Source organism: Danio rerio, chromosome 2, assembly GCF_052040795.2.
Source record: "Danio rerio strain M-AB ecotype USA chromosome 2, GRCz13ab, whole genome shotgun sequence".
Taxonomy (NCBI): domain Eukaryota; kingdom Metazoa; phylum Chordata; class Actinopteri; order Cypriniformes; family Danionidae; genus Danio; species Danio rerio.
This window is the reverse complement of record NC_141022.1, coordinates 6,478,942-6,492,792: the sequence shown is the minus strand read 5'-3', so window position 1 is coordinate 6,492,792 and position 13,851 is coordinate 6,478,942. Positions and strand designations below refer to the sequence as shown.

The window sequence follows — 13,851 nt, the reverse complement described above, 5'->3', positions numbered from 1 at the left end:
CACACACACTGCCCCTCACACGTAAACAAGCATGCCTAGATTCTTGGAGCACTCTGAAAATACTGACCTACATAAGAGAGAGTGCTGCCTCTTCCTTCTCCAACACTCCTGCAGATGCACACACTGCGAAACATCACACACCCACACACTACTGCATCACGAAGATTTTACGCGCACATTTGCATGTTTCATAGACGTCATGATTTATATAGGCTACTGTACAAAATGTATAATAACATAACCCTCTTGACAAATAATTGAATTCCGCTTGATTGCTAAGCCGTTTTTTCGAGTGGGGATCAAAATGGTCCCCATAAGGTCAAAAATGTCCAGTGTTATGCTGCCTGTGGAGATTTGGTCCCCTTAATGTAGGGATTACCAGGTACACATCTACGCATGTTTATGCAGCTGGCTCTTTAAACAGGCTTTATTCTTTTAGGCCAAACCTAAACCTAGCCCTCACAGAAACATTAGGGTAAGCATTATTTTGAATGTGCATGCTGGTCCCCACAATGTCTAAATGATTTTATAGTCCTTGTGAGCACATTGCTTGCACACACACGCTTGCACACTGAAAATTAATATTGTTATCCAGTTCTCGGTGAATATAGATCATTTATTTTGGTGCATTTAAACAAAACAGATTTATTAAATAGATATATTTATTAAAATAACATTTTAGTCACCAGACATATTTAAAAATGCAAAGATAATACAATTAAATTCAAGCAAAAACTGCAAAAATAAACTACAACCTACAAAATTTCAACAAATTTTTTACTTCTCTTGAGTTTTCCGGTTTTTAAAATTTGTATTTAATATTTATCTATAATATATAAATATTGTTGTTCTAGTTTTTGAACCGTTATCCTGAGTTATTTTGTTAGATTAGCTCCAGATTTGGCTTTAGTACTGATAATCTACAACCTACAAAATTTCAACAAAATTTTTCAATTTTACTTGCTTCTCTTGATTTTTCGTCTTTTTAAAATTTGCATTTAATATTTTTCTGTAGCATAAATTTTGGTGTTCTAGTCTTTGAACCATTCTCTTGAGTTATTTTGTTAAATAATCTAATTTATATGCACAAATATAATAGTGTTTAGCTTCCTATTAAAAATATGAATTTAAAACATAGATTTGTGAGGTACATATATATGTAGTTTATGAGGACTCTCCATATGCATACTTTATTTTATACTGTAAAAATGCTTATTATATTCTTACCCTTGAATCCAATCCTTACAGTAAACATGCGGCAGATTTTGAATGTCAAATGTTAAATATAATTTTTAATCATGTTGAATTACAAGGACACAATACATGTCCTTATAAAGCTCATCACCTAACACTTTACAGTAACATTACATGAATAATAATGCATTAATATGTAAACTAAACATTACTTTATTATGAATTAATGATGAGTTAAGGCAGAGTGTTCAAACTAGGGCACGTGAGCCAAAGTTGGCCCATTCTAACCTTTGATTTAGCCTACCATTCCAGTTGGGAAAGAGGGAGATTTGGTCCCCTTAATGTAGAGATTACCCGGTACAAATATACGCATGTTTATGCAGCTGGCTCTTTAAACAGGCTTTATTCTTTTAGGCCAAACCTAAACCTAGCCCTCACAGAAACATTAGGGTAAGCATTATTTTGAATGTGCATGCTGGTCCCCACAATGTCTAAATGATTTTATAGTCCTTGTGAGCACATTGCTTGCACACACACGCTTGCACACTGAAAATTAATATTGTTATCCAGTTCCCAGTGAATATAGATCATATATTTTGGTGCATTTAAACAAAACAGATTTATTAAATAGATATATTTATCAAAATAACATTTTAGTCACTAGACATATTTAAAAATGCAAAGATAATACAATTAAATTCAAGCAAAAACTGCTAAAATAAACTACAACCTACAAAATTTCAACTAATTTTTTGCTTCTCTGGATTTTTGCTCTTTTTAAAATTTGCATTTCATATTTTTCTGTAACATAAATTTTGGTGTACTAATTTTTGAACCATTATTGTGAGTTATTTTGTTAAATAATCTAATGTATATGCACAAATATAATAGTGTTTAGCTTCCTATTAAAAATATGAATTTAAAACATAGATTTGTGAGGTACTTATATATGTAGTTCATGAGGACTCTCCATATGCATACTTTATTTTATACTGTAAAAATGCTTATTATATTCTTACCCTTAAATCCAATCCTTACAGTAAACATGCGGCAGATTTTGAATGTCAAATGTTAAATATAATGTTTAACCATTTTGAATTACAAGGACACAATACATGTCCTTATAAAGCTCATCACCTAACATTTTACAGTAACATTACATGAATAATGATGTATTATTATGTAAACTAAACATTACTTTATTATGAATTAATGATGAGATAAGGCAGAGATGTTCAAACTAGGCATGGGCCATTATAGGATTCTGACAGTATCATAACCTTGGATATAAATATCACGGTTTAACGGTATCACAATATTGAGATTACTGCTTTAAAAATTGTATTCTTTTTAAATGTTTGGGTAAAAAACTAAACTTTTTCCCCTTTGTACACAATATATTTTAATTTGGGAAACATTTAAAATATTTTGGAGCAGTAAACATGTCAGGCTAAATAATTAAAATACATTTTTGACTTCTGCTGTCTTCATTTGTTTCACAATTTTACCATTTAAAATGGCATCTTTTCTGCTGGAGATACTGCTGTCCTAAAAAAACAAACAAAAAAATGGTAATAAAAAATCTTACTCATACCTTAGGAACGGTATTGCAGAAAATTTAGACGGTTTTAAAACCTTGACTTTCCCAAACCGCGGTATACCTTGAAGGTAGAACGAAGAGAGAATGATGAGTTGGTGGATGGGGCGAATATCTTTGACAAATACCGTCATTTCCAATCTAATGTAACCCTTTGTTTTTTGTTTAGTATTTTCTTTAGTTTTGTAAGTTCATCAGATTTAAAAAAAAAAAAGTAAACTTACTTGACAGATATCAGGCAATGCACAAGACATCAGCGAGCAAATCAAGGCAAAGGCGGGTGCAGCTTAGTGTATTCAGCATTGAACCACTGTATTAAATTGGATTGTGTATGTTGTTGCTAGAATAACTTTATTAAACATTTTTAAATATACTGCATTCGTTAATATTTAAAGCAATGTTTTCTAGTTATTTTTAAATATTATGAAATAAATTAGGTGATTACCCATGGAAACTTTAATGTACCTTCGGCCCAAAGCCCTCAGTCAAGTTTGGATTTTGGCCGTTCATAAGAAAATGTTTGGGCAGCCCTGAGTTAAGGCATGCGCTAATCATAAATTAACGTTAACAACATGAGTCACATGAGTGAATAACGGCTATCCTAATTGCTTGTTAGCACTTGTTGTTAATTAATGTATTAAATAACATTTAAGTTCAAGCTAAATGTAACCAACATGACATGTTAATGTACAATTACGCCATGACTTTACTTGGAGGGGCACATCATCATTAACTCATCCTTAACCACTCATGAACTCTGCGTTTAAACAGTTGATGTTGCCAGAACACTTTTCAATTGTTGTTCAGTGTAAACACACTAGATGGACGTGCATTAAGAGTTTATAAGTAGTTAAGAATAGATTAAAGGTGATGTGCCCCTCCAAGTAAAGTCATGATATAATTGTACATGAGTTCATAATGGTTAAATTAAGCATAAACTAATGTGCTAATCAAGACATTAATTAACAAACAACCATGTCCTAATGAGTAATTTAGGTTGCCGTTATTCACACATTAACTCATCATTCACTCATTCATTTTATTTTCAGCTTAATCCCTATGTTTAGCTTACATATGAATACATCATTACTTATGTACTGTTATTGTAAAGTGTTACCCCCCCTCAACAGTGTACACCAAGACCATACACATGTCATTATACAATTGAGTCAGCGTAATCATATAAACAAGTAAACACACACACATTTGCACAAACAAGGTTATTGAGGGTTGCTCAGTGCTCAGTGTCCTGCTACTGTATGCTTCATAATGCAGAATGAGACATGCACTGGCCTGTTTTCATGAGAACTAGGCTGTAAACAATACTACCACCGCTTACTCAAACTAGTAAACAATATGCGCTCCTAAAGCTTAGAGCTCAGCTCCTTCTCTCTATGCGTTTGTTGACGGTGGGAGAATCTCATTGACCCAGAATCCATGCGTATTTACACAATAACTCAATAAAAAAGCACCGCTGTGCGAATATAGCAATTCTTGTCATATAATTATTATTACCACCATGCCATAACTGCTTAAAGGGATAGTTCACCCAAACATCTTTTATTCCCTTCATGTGGTTTTAAACCTTCATGAGTTTTTTTTATATCAACAAAAAGAAGATATTTTGAAGAATGTTGGTTGCTTACACCCAGTGACTTCTATAGTGGAAAAAAATTATAATATGGAAGTCTTCCCAGTACTGGGTTACAGCTGGAAGGGCATTCGCTGTGTAAAACATATGCCGGAATAGCTGGCGGTTCATTCCGTCGTGGGGGCCCCTGATAAATAAGGGACTAAGCCGAAGGAAAACGAATGAATATGGAAGTCAGTGGGTGCCAGCTAAGATCAAGCAGTTGATGACAAGACAAGTAGATGACAAAAGTAACTACCCCGTTAACATGAGATATAATCGACAATTCTGCATGGGGCAGCACGGTGGCTCAGTGGTTAGCACTGTCGCCTCACAGCAAGAAGGTTGCTGGTTTGAGTCCAAGCTGGACCAGTTGGCCTTTCTGTGTTTAGTTCAGCATGTTCTGCCCGTGTTGGTGTAGGTTTCCTCCGGGTGCTCTGGTTTACCCCACAAGTCCAAACACATGCGCTATAGGGAAATTTTGGGCGTAGTGTATGAGAGTGTGTGTGAATGTGAGGGTGTATGGATGTTTACCAGTACTGGGTTGCAGCTGGAAGGGCATCCGCTGCGTAAAACATATACTGGAATAGTTGGCTGTTCATTCCTCTGTGGCGACCCTTGAAATAGAGACAAAATCGGAGGAGAATGAATGAATAAGTTGGTGGTTCATCCTGCTGTGGCGACCCCTGAAATAGAGACTAAACCGAAGGAAATTGAATGAATGAGTTGGTGGTTCATTCCGCTGTGGCCACCCCTGAAATAAAAACTAAACCGAAGGAAAATGAATTAATGAATGAGTTGTCGGTTCATTCCGCTGTGACGACCCCTTGAAATAGAGACTAAAACGAAGGAAAATGAATGAAATTATGAATGAGCTAGTGGTTCATGCCGCTGTGGCGACCCCTGAAATAGAGACTAAACCAAAGGAAAATGAATGAATGAGTTGGTGGTTCATTCCACTGTGGCAACCCATGAAATGGGAGACTAAACCAAAGAAAAATGACTGAATGAATAAGTTGGCAGTTCATTCCGCTGTGGCGACCTCTGAAATAGAGACTAAACTGAAGGAAAATGAATGAATGAGTTGGCGGTTCATTCTGCTGTGACGACCCCATGAAATAAAGTCTAAAATGAAGGCAAATGAATGAATAAATAAATTGGCGGTTCATATCGCTGTGGCAACCCCTGAAATAGACGCTAAACGGAATGAAAATGAATGAATAAATGAGTTGGTGGTTCATTCCGCTGTGGCCACCCCTGAAATAGAGACAAAATCGAAGGAGAATGAATGAATAAGTTGGTGGTTCATTCCGCTGTGGCGACCTCTGAAATTGAGACTAAACTGAAGAAAAGTTAATGAATGAATGAGTTGGCGGTTCATTCCGCTCTGGTAACCCCTGAAATTGAGACTAAACTAAAAGAAAATGAATGAATGAATGAGTTGGTGGTTCATTCCACTGTGGCGTCCCCTGAAATAGAGATTAAACCAAAGAAAAATGAATGAATGAATGAGTTGGCAGTTCATTCCGCTGTGGCGACCCCTGAAATAGACACTAAACCGAAAGAAAAATGAATGAATGAATGAGTTGGTGGTTCATTCCACCGTGGCAACCCCGGAAATGGGAGACTAAACCAAAGGAAAATGAATGAATGAGCTGGCGGTTCATTCCGCTGTGGTGACCCCTGAAATTGAGACTAACCTGAAGGAAAATGAATGAATGAATGATTTGGAGGTTCATTCCACTGTGGTGACCCCTGAAATAGAGACTAAGCAGTAGGAAAATGATTGAATCTAAAATTCAAACGATCACAGTAGTAACTTTAATGCAATTGTTTTTTCTCATTGCAGAATGCCCTGCTGGAATGCCTGTGAGCAATGATTAGCTCTAAAGAGGAGGATTCGCTAATGTTTATGCAGTATGTGGAAGACTGTGGACTAAGAGCATATAACAGATTGGTCACGCATAACATCGACCAAGTGTGGAATGAGAAAAGCAAGATTAACTTTCAGGAGAAAAACGACAAGAAGCGAAAGCAGGAAGAAGCCATTAAAAGGTAAGCGGTTTGACAAATGTAAACAAGGACACAAAATAAAGACACACTTTAAAGGGATAGTTCACCCAAAAATGAAAGCTACCTCATCATTTATTCATTTAATTAGTCCCTTTATTCATCAGGGGTCACCACAGCAGAATGAACCACCAATTTATCCAACATATGGGTTGCCCTTCCAATACTGGGAAGCACCCATGCACTCTTAATCACACACATACGCTATGGCCAATTTAGTTTATTCAATTCACCTGTACCGCATGTCTTTGGACTGTCGGGGAAACCGGAGCAACCTGGAGGAAACCCATGCAAACACGGGGAGAACATGCCAACTGGCCCTGCCGGGAACCAGCGAACTTCTGACTGTGAAGCGACAGTGCTACAGAATTTTTATTTTTGGCGTGAACTATCCCTTTAAATACCCTCACTCTTCTCACTAACAACAACACAAGGAAACAAACCATAACGTGATTCCCTGTGGTGCTGCCTTTCACTTAGTCCTTCTGGCGATGGCATAATGCCGTCCATGTGTTGTATGACAGAAAAGTCTGTGTCCCAATCTACATGTGGAACCTGATTAATTTTTCAGTTTTGACATAATTGGGGCTTGAACCTGCACAGCAATGTCTTTTGTCTTTGGGAGCAGCTCAGAAAGTTAAACAGGCGCCCACAAAATGGATAACGCCGCACTGTACATTACTGATCCAGTATCAGTTTCACGCTACTTATTAAATAAAGTCATCTTAATGTCATTTCAGGCATGCGAAAGTAATTGCAGGCATTAAGTAGCCATTTTGACACTTCAGATTAGTGGCCTTGCTAACATTAACATAGCTGTAATCGTGTCAGTGGGCAATTTGCAGTTGAGTGGCGCTCCAGACCCGGTGGCATGGATTGCATTGATTGCATTTGGCACCGACTTCTCAGCGCAGTAAAAGCTAAATGCTCTTAGAGACCTCGTTTGGGCATTCGGCTCCAGCGTCAACTACCTAAAAAGCATTTATTTCAGCTCTGACATGACGTAAGGTTGTGCTTCCAAGAAATGGTGTATCGTAATACACTCCTGCATAGGATCTTTTGAAGCACTATACCTACTTGGCAAAATGTCTCTGGGCCAGCTCTGGCCCACACAATCAGCTTTTGCTTGGCCCACATGCCACAGTGAATTACGGTACATGATTGGACCAATCTGGCTTTCGTTAAAAGGCCAAACATGGACCATATTTGGGCCAAGTCTCAGCCAAGTTTATAACTCATATAACTGGGCCTGAACTGGGTCAGATATGTTGGTGTGTCACGACTGCAATGAATTTGATAAACCAATGAACATTTACATTACATTTAGTCATTTAGCAGACGCTTTTATCCAAAGCGACTTGCAAATGAGGACAAGGAAGCAATTTACACAACTATAAGAGCAACAATGAATAAGTGCTATAGGCAAGTTTCAGGTCTGTAAAGTCTAAGAAGGAAAGTATTAGTAAATTTTTATTTATTTATTTTGAGTACAGTTAGTGGTATATCCAGAGAGGCAATTGCAGATTAGGAAGGGAAGTGGAGACTAAATAGTTGAGTTTTTAGTCGTTTCTTGAAAACAGCGAGTGACTCTGCCGTTCTGATGCAGTTAGGGAGTTCATTCCACCAACTGGGCAGATTGAACGCGAGCATTCAGGAAAGGGATTTCTTCTCTCTTTGGGATGGAACCACGAGGCGACGTTCATTCACAGAACGCAAGTTTCTGGAGGGCACATAGATCTGCAGAAGTGAGAGCAGATAAGAAGGAGCAAGGCCAGAAGTCACTTTGCAGGCAAACATCAGAGCTTTGAATTTGATGCGAGCAGCAACTGGCAGCCAGTGCCAACGGATGAGCAGCGGAGTGACATGTGCTCGTTTAGGTTCATTAAAGACCACTAGTGCTGCTGCGTTCTAGAGCAGCTGAAGAGGCTTGATAGAGTTAGCTGGGAGCCCGGCTAGTAGAGAGTTGCAGTAATCCAGTTTGGAGAGAACAAGAGCTTGAACGAGGAGTTGAGCTGCATGTTCAGATAAGAAGGGTCGGATCTTTCTGATGTTATAGAGTGCGAATCTGCACGATCGAGCAGTTCTAGAAATGTGGTCAGAGAAGTTTAGTTGGTCATCAATCGTTACTCCAAGGCTTTTCACCATTTTGGATGCAGTAATGGTTGCCCCATCCATCTGGATTGAAAAGTTATGGTGTAGAGTCGGGTTGGCAGAAACTACAAGCATTTCCGTTTTTGCGAGGTTCAGCTGAAAATGATGATCTTTCATCCAGTGTGAAATGTCCAATTAATTTTATCCAATTTCATCCAATTTTTTTTGTCTTGTTTCTAGTCCAAATATCAAAAAAATCCTAACTCAAGAAGAATTTTCTAGACAAGCAAAACATATAGTCTTGTTTTGAGAAATAATATGCCAATATTAAGTGAGTTTTTCCTTAAAACAAGCAGAATAATCTGCAAATGAGGTAAGCAAATTAATCTTACGTCAAAAGAAAAAAGACAAGATTATTGATCTTGTTTTCAATAGCAGACATTTTAGATAAGTAGATGAGACAAGCCACCTACAGTATGGTTATGTTAAAATACTTAAATTATTTGTGACTGAGCTTGAAACGTACGCAGATCTTAGGCGTCCCATATTACCCAGCGTCCCAGATTACCATTATAAACTTTTTTTTTTAGGTCAAAATCTTCATTTGGCTAACTCTCGCTGTTGATGTCTTGTCCCAGTCAAAAAACTCCTATATGAGATGCACATGATTTCCCAACAGTACTATGTCCTAAAACCGAAAGAGTTTGATTGAAGCGAGTCTTCGGCGAGGCTCTGATTTACAGAAGACACTTTGCTGTTGAGGAACTTTCACAACAAGTCAGCTGCAAAGGTAATAGAAAAGGTGTTGGTCTGCTTATCAGCTGTTGCTGATATAAAATATTCATACCCAGTGGCTGCAGGATGAGGCCTAGAAAAAAAAAGAATAGCTGGATTTTTTATGAGGCATATAAGTGGGTCAATGAGACGACCCATTTTTGCAGGAACTGATGGGAAGAGAGAGAGAGGGAGAGAGAGAGAAATCTGTTACAAAGAGATTAAGTGTGAAGAGTGTGCTAGCAGGAGATGTGTTCTGCCTGGTGACAGCTGGAGCAGCCACCAACCAATCAGATTGCTGCATTGCATTGAGTGAGGCGGGTTTTTAATTTTGAGCCATTCAGTGTCGGAGCTTCTGCTGTATCTGGGAGTGCACAGAAACTTTGCTAATGCAAAATTCCACATGCTAATGAGACAACTATGCTGTGAACACTGAAGAACATAAACAGAAAATATAAATCATGTAACTAAAATTATCTTATGCAGGAGGGCAAAAATATTGATTTTGCAATGTAAAATTAATATTTTGGCAAGATTTTCTTCTGTGAATTAAAAAGGTTGGAAGAATGAGGTCCAGCAGCTACAATGCACCAACTTTAAAAGGATATTTCACCCATAAATGAAAATTACCTCATCTTTTACTCTCCCTCATGTAGTTTTAAACCTTTATGAGTCAGATATTTTGAAAAACAAATGCTAGTTGATGGTACCTGTTGTGAACTGATATTCTGAGGAATTAACACACGTCCATCTGTACTTTAATTAAATTCAAATAATTTTTTTAAATTAAAATTTAAATAAATTTAAATAAAAAATTTAAATTAAATTTAAATTGTCCTGTACTTTTTTTGTGAACATGCTATAACATACAACCTCTTGGTATGTTCCTCCTGCATAACTAATGAGGAGTGCATTCTTAAAGGAGCCAACACATTAAAGTGAAACACTTCATAAACACATAAATCTCTTTATATTTATAAGACAGATCATCTATCACAATGATCTACAGTACCTATTGACTTCCATAGTAGGAACAAAATTACAATAGAAATCAACCATCAACCACACTGTAAAAAATGGCCGTGATTTCAACGGTAAAAAACTGTAAAAATGCTACAGTACAAATGCGTAACCTGGTTAACGGTGTGTTTCCTTAATATATTCGGCGAATAACCGTAAATTGACTTTCCCAGAATTCCCTGCATGGCACATAACTTTTTATGCATTTGGTTGACATTATTATGGATCTTTTTAGTTGTTTCCCTATCAGTTTATGTACATTAGAGATTTATGTTACATCTAATGTTGATAAACAATGTTTATTTCATGACTTTAATTTTATGCGTGTTACCATACTGGGGTTTAGTAGCTGTGTGAATGACACCGAGCACCTTCTACATGCTGATACTCTTATCTGCTTGTGGGAAAAGTTGATTGTGATGAGCATTGGCTCATTATGTAACTGCCTCATCACCACTTGCATGTGGGTGTGCTAAAGTTCATGTGGGTGTGATAAAAAGTAAACTGTTTATCAAAAGATGTGTAAATGTTGATCATTTAAAATACAAACATTTTACCTCGATGAATTTCTAAAATATGGTAATTTACCGTAAAAATGATAAATTACTTTTACGGTTTGTACCGTGTTTTTAACGGTAAGGTACTGGCAACCACAGCTGCCGTTTTTTTACCGTAAATTTTACGGAATTATTTTTTACAGTGCAGCATTCTTCAAAATATCTTCTTTTGTGTTTAACAGAAGAAAGAAACTGAAATAGGTGTGTAACAAGTGAATGGGTGAGTAAATAATGAATTTTTGGTTGAAGTATCACTTCAGTCACAATGACTCTTTAACTGTCAAGGGCACTGTGATAAATAATACAGCGCCACACATACATACATACACCAAAACAAATTGTCAAGAAGAATATTGTCATTGTAGATTATCAAGAACTGCTTTCAGCTGGCTTTATTTACAACTGATGTCCATACAGAACTGCCAATATTTTGACTAACGGAAGTTTTAAAAACAGATTAATATGTTAATCAAATTGTCCTGCCTCAGACTCACGCTACTATGAGCCCATAGTGCGGCACATTGTTTTGAAAAGCACAGCAAAGTCTTAGTTTCTACACTTTTTTGATGAAATCTACCAAATTCTTAGTACATGTTAAAGGAACTTGTTTAAAACATAGGTTTATTTTACTCTTCTAGAGTTAAACAGTTGAGTTTTACCATTTTTGAATGCATCAGTGATCTCCAGTTACGGGGGGAGCACATTTAGCTTAGCTTAGCATTGGTCATTGAATCGCTTTAGACTATTATCCATTAGCATCTCACTCAGAGATTGCTGCTGTACCATGGCTGCAGGAGGCACAATATTATTACACAGATTCTAATCGATGGTGCAACAGGAGCGTCACTAGGGGGAACGTTTTCTGTCAATTCTAAGGGCCCACGCCGTTTTGGGGCCAGCGGCATGGCTATAATGCTGGACCTGGAGATCGGTTGAATGGAAAAAAAATGGTAAAAGTAAACTGTTCATCTCTAGTGGAGTTGTAAAGTGAGCCTATTTTGAGTCCATTCAGCCGATCTTCAGTTATGGGGGAGCACTTTTAGCTTAGCTTAGCATTGTTCATTAAATCACTTTAGACCAGGGGTGTCCAAACTCGGTCCTGGAGGGCCACCCTACTTAAAAACCAGCTTAAACCAGCCTAGGCTGGTTGGCTGGTTTTAGCTGGTAGACCAGGCTGGTTTTAGAGGGGTTTTGGCCATTTCTGGGCTGGTTTCCAGCCATTTCCAGCCTGGTCTTAGCTGGTCAGGCTGGGAGATGACCAGCTAAAACCAGCTTGACCAGCCTAGCCAGGCTGGGAGCCAAGCCAAAACCAGCTATGTCCAGCTTAAACCAGGCTGGTCAAGCTGGCTTTAACTGGATTAAGCTGGTCATTTTCCAGCCTGACCAGCTAGGACCAGGCTGGAAATGGCTGTAAACCAGCCTGGAAATGGCCAAAACCCCTCTAAAACCAGCCTGGTCAACCAGCTAAAACCAGCCAACCAGCCTAGGCTGGTTTAAACTGGATTTTTGAGCAGGGCAGTGTCCTGCATATTTTAGCTCCACCTGAACCAGCTAATCAAGCTCTTTCTAAGTATACTAGAAAGCTCCAGGCAGGTGTGTTAAAGGAAGTTGGAGCTAAACTATTCAGAACACCGGCCCTCCAGGGCTGAGTTTGGACACCCCTGCTTTAGACTATTAGCCATTGGCATCTCACTCTGAAATTGCTTCCATACCATGGCTGCAGCAGGCAAAATAATGTTACATTCTAACTAATGGTACAAGTGTAAAGCTTGGTCCCGGGGACTATATCATTGCATCTGATGCAGCCATGGTACCACAGCAAAGTTTCTTGATCATTACGGCTGATTGAAAATATAGTTCCTAGCCATATCAGCCTGTAAAATAGCTAACTTTTTATTTTCCATCTAAAGTGTCAAGCTCTAAATGGGAATATTATCAATAGTCTTTGGTCATTTTTGAACATGATGCTAATGGTCTAATCTGATTCAATAATTTATGCTAAGCTAAGCTAAAAGCATTGGACCTGGATATCAGTTGAATTTAAAAAAAAGGTAAAACTCAAATGTTTATCTCCACTGGAGTTGTAAAATGAGCCTATTTTTAAACCATTCAGCCAATCTCCAGGTATGGTGGAGCACTTTTAGCTTAACTTAGCTTAGCATACATTGTTGAATCGGCTTAAACTATTAGCCATTTGGATCTTGCTCAAAATGACTGCAGCAGGAACAATGATGTTACGCAGATTGTAACTGATAGTGCCAGTGGCGGATTTAGGCATGGGCAACATGGGCGATCACCCCAGGCAGCATCTTGCAAGAGGCGGCAGTACTGGATGGTGCAATTGTAGGGCTTTGTTCTTGAGACTATTTTCAGGTGCTGGGCAATATCATTCCGTGTGCTGCAGCGATGGTATTGCTGAAAAGTTCCTTGATTATTACAACAAGAGTCTGCTTCCTAGCCATATTGGCTTTTTATTGTCAATAGTGCACAGTGTGCAACTACAGAAGTTAAACCTTTAATAGGAATATTAAACTCGTTGGTCATTTTTGAATATGATGCTAATGGTCTAATCTGATTCGAAGATTTATGCTAGGCTAAGCTAAAAGTCTTGGAGATTGGCTGAATGGATTAAAAAATGTGGACAACTGTGGAGTTGTAAAGTGACCCTATTTTTTTTAAGTGGAGTGTCCTTAAATCTGAGATATAGGTAAAAATAGAGTAGAAATAAAAATTCCAAGCATCGTTTAAGGTCTTTGTTCAAAGCCGGACTGAATGCTGTGCTAAAAGGAGTAGTATGGTGTCAGTTACTTCTTTTAACAGTAGGAAACTTGTTTTGGCCGAGCAGAAGCAGGCACATGCGGTGCAGACAGCTGCTCCAACATCACCGTTCCTCTCCCTAACGAGAGCTTAATGTCTGA

At 38.0% G+C, this 13,851-nt stretch overlaps 1 protein-coding gene across 4 annotated transcripts in view; it reads left to right on the top strand.

The window, feature by feature from the left end:
• The window catches only part of nyap2b (neuronal tyrosine-phosphorylated phosphoinositide-3-kinase adaptor 2b), a 65,425-nt gene that overhangs the window by 20,338 nt on the left and 31,236 nt on the right, over positions 1-13,851 (top strand). For all 4 annotated transcript variants that reach the window (XR_015478179.1, XM_087240381.1, XM_087240380.1 and 1 more), the window contains one exon: positions 6,271-6,476. Coding sequence is in view for 3 of the 4 variants with exons in the window: in XM_087240381.1 (XP_087096507.1) it covers positions 6,298-6,476 (179 nt within the window). In the remaining variant the exon portion in view is untranslated. The remainder of the gene's footprint in view (positions 1-6,270; positions 6,477-13,851) is intronic.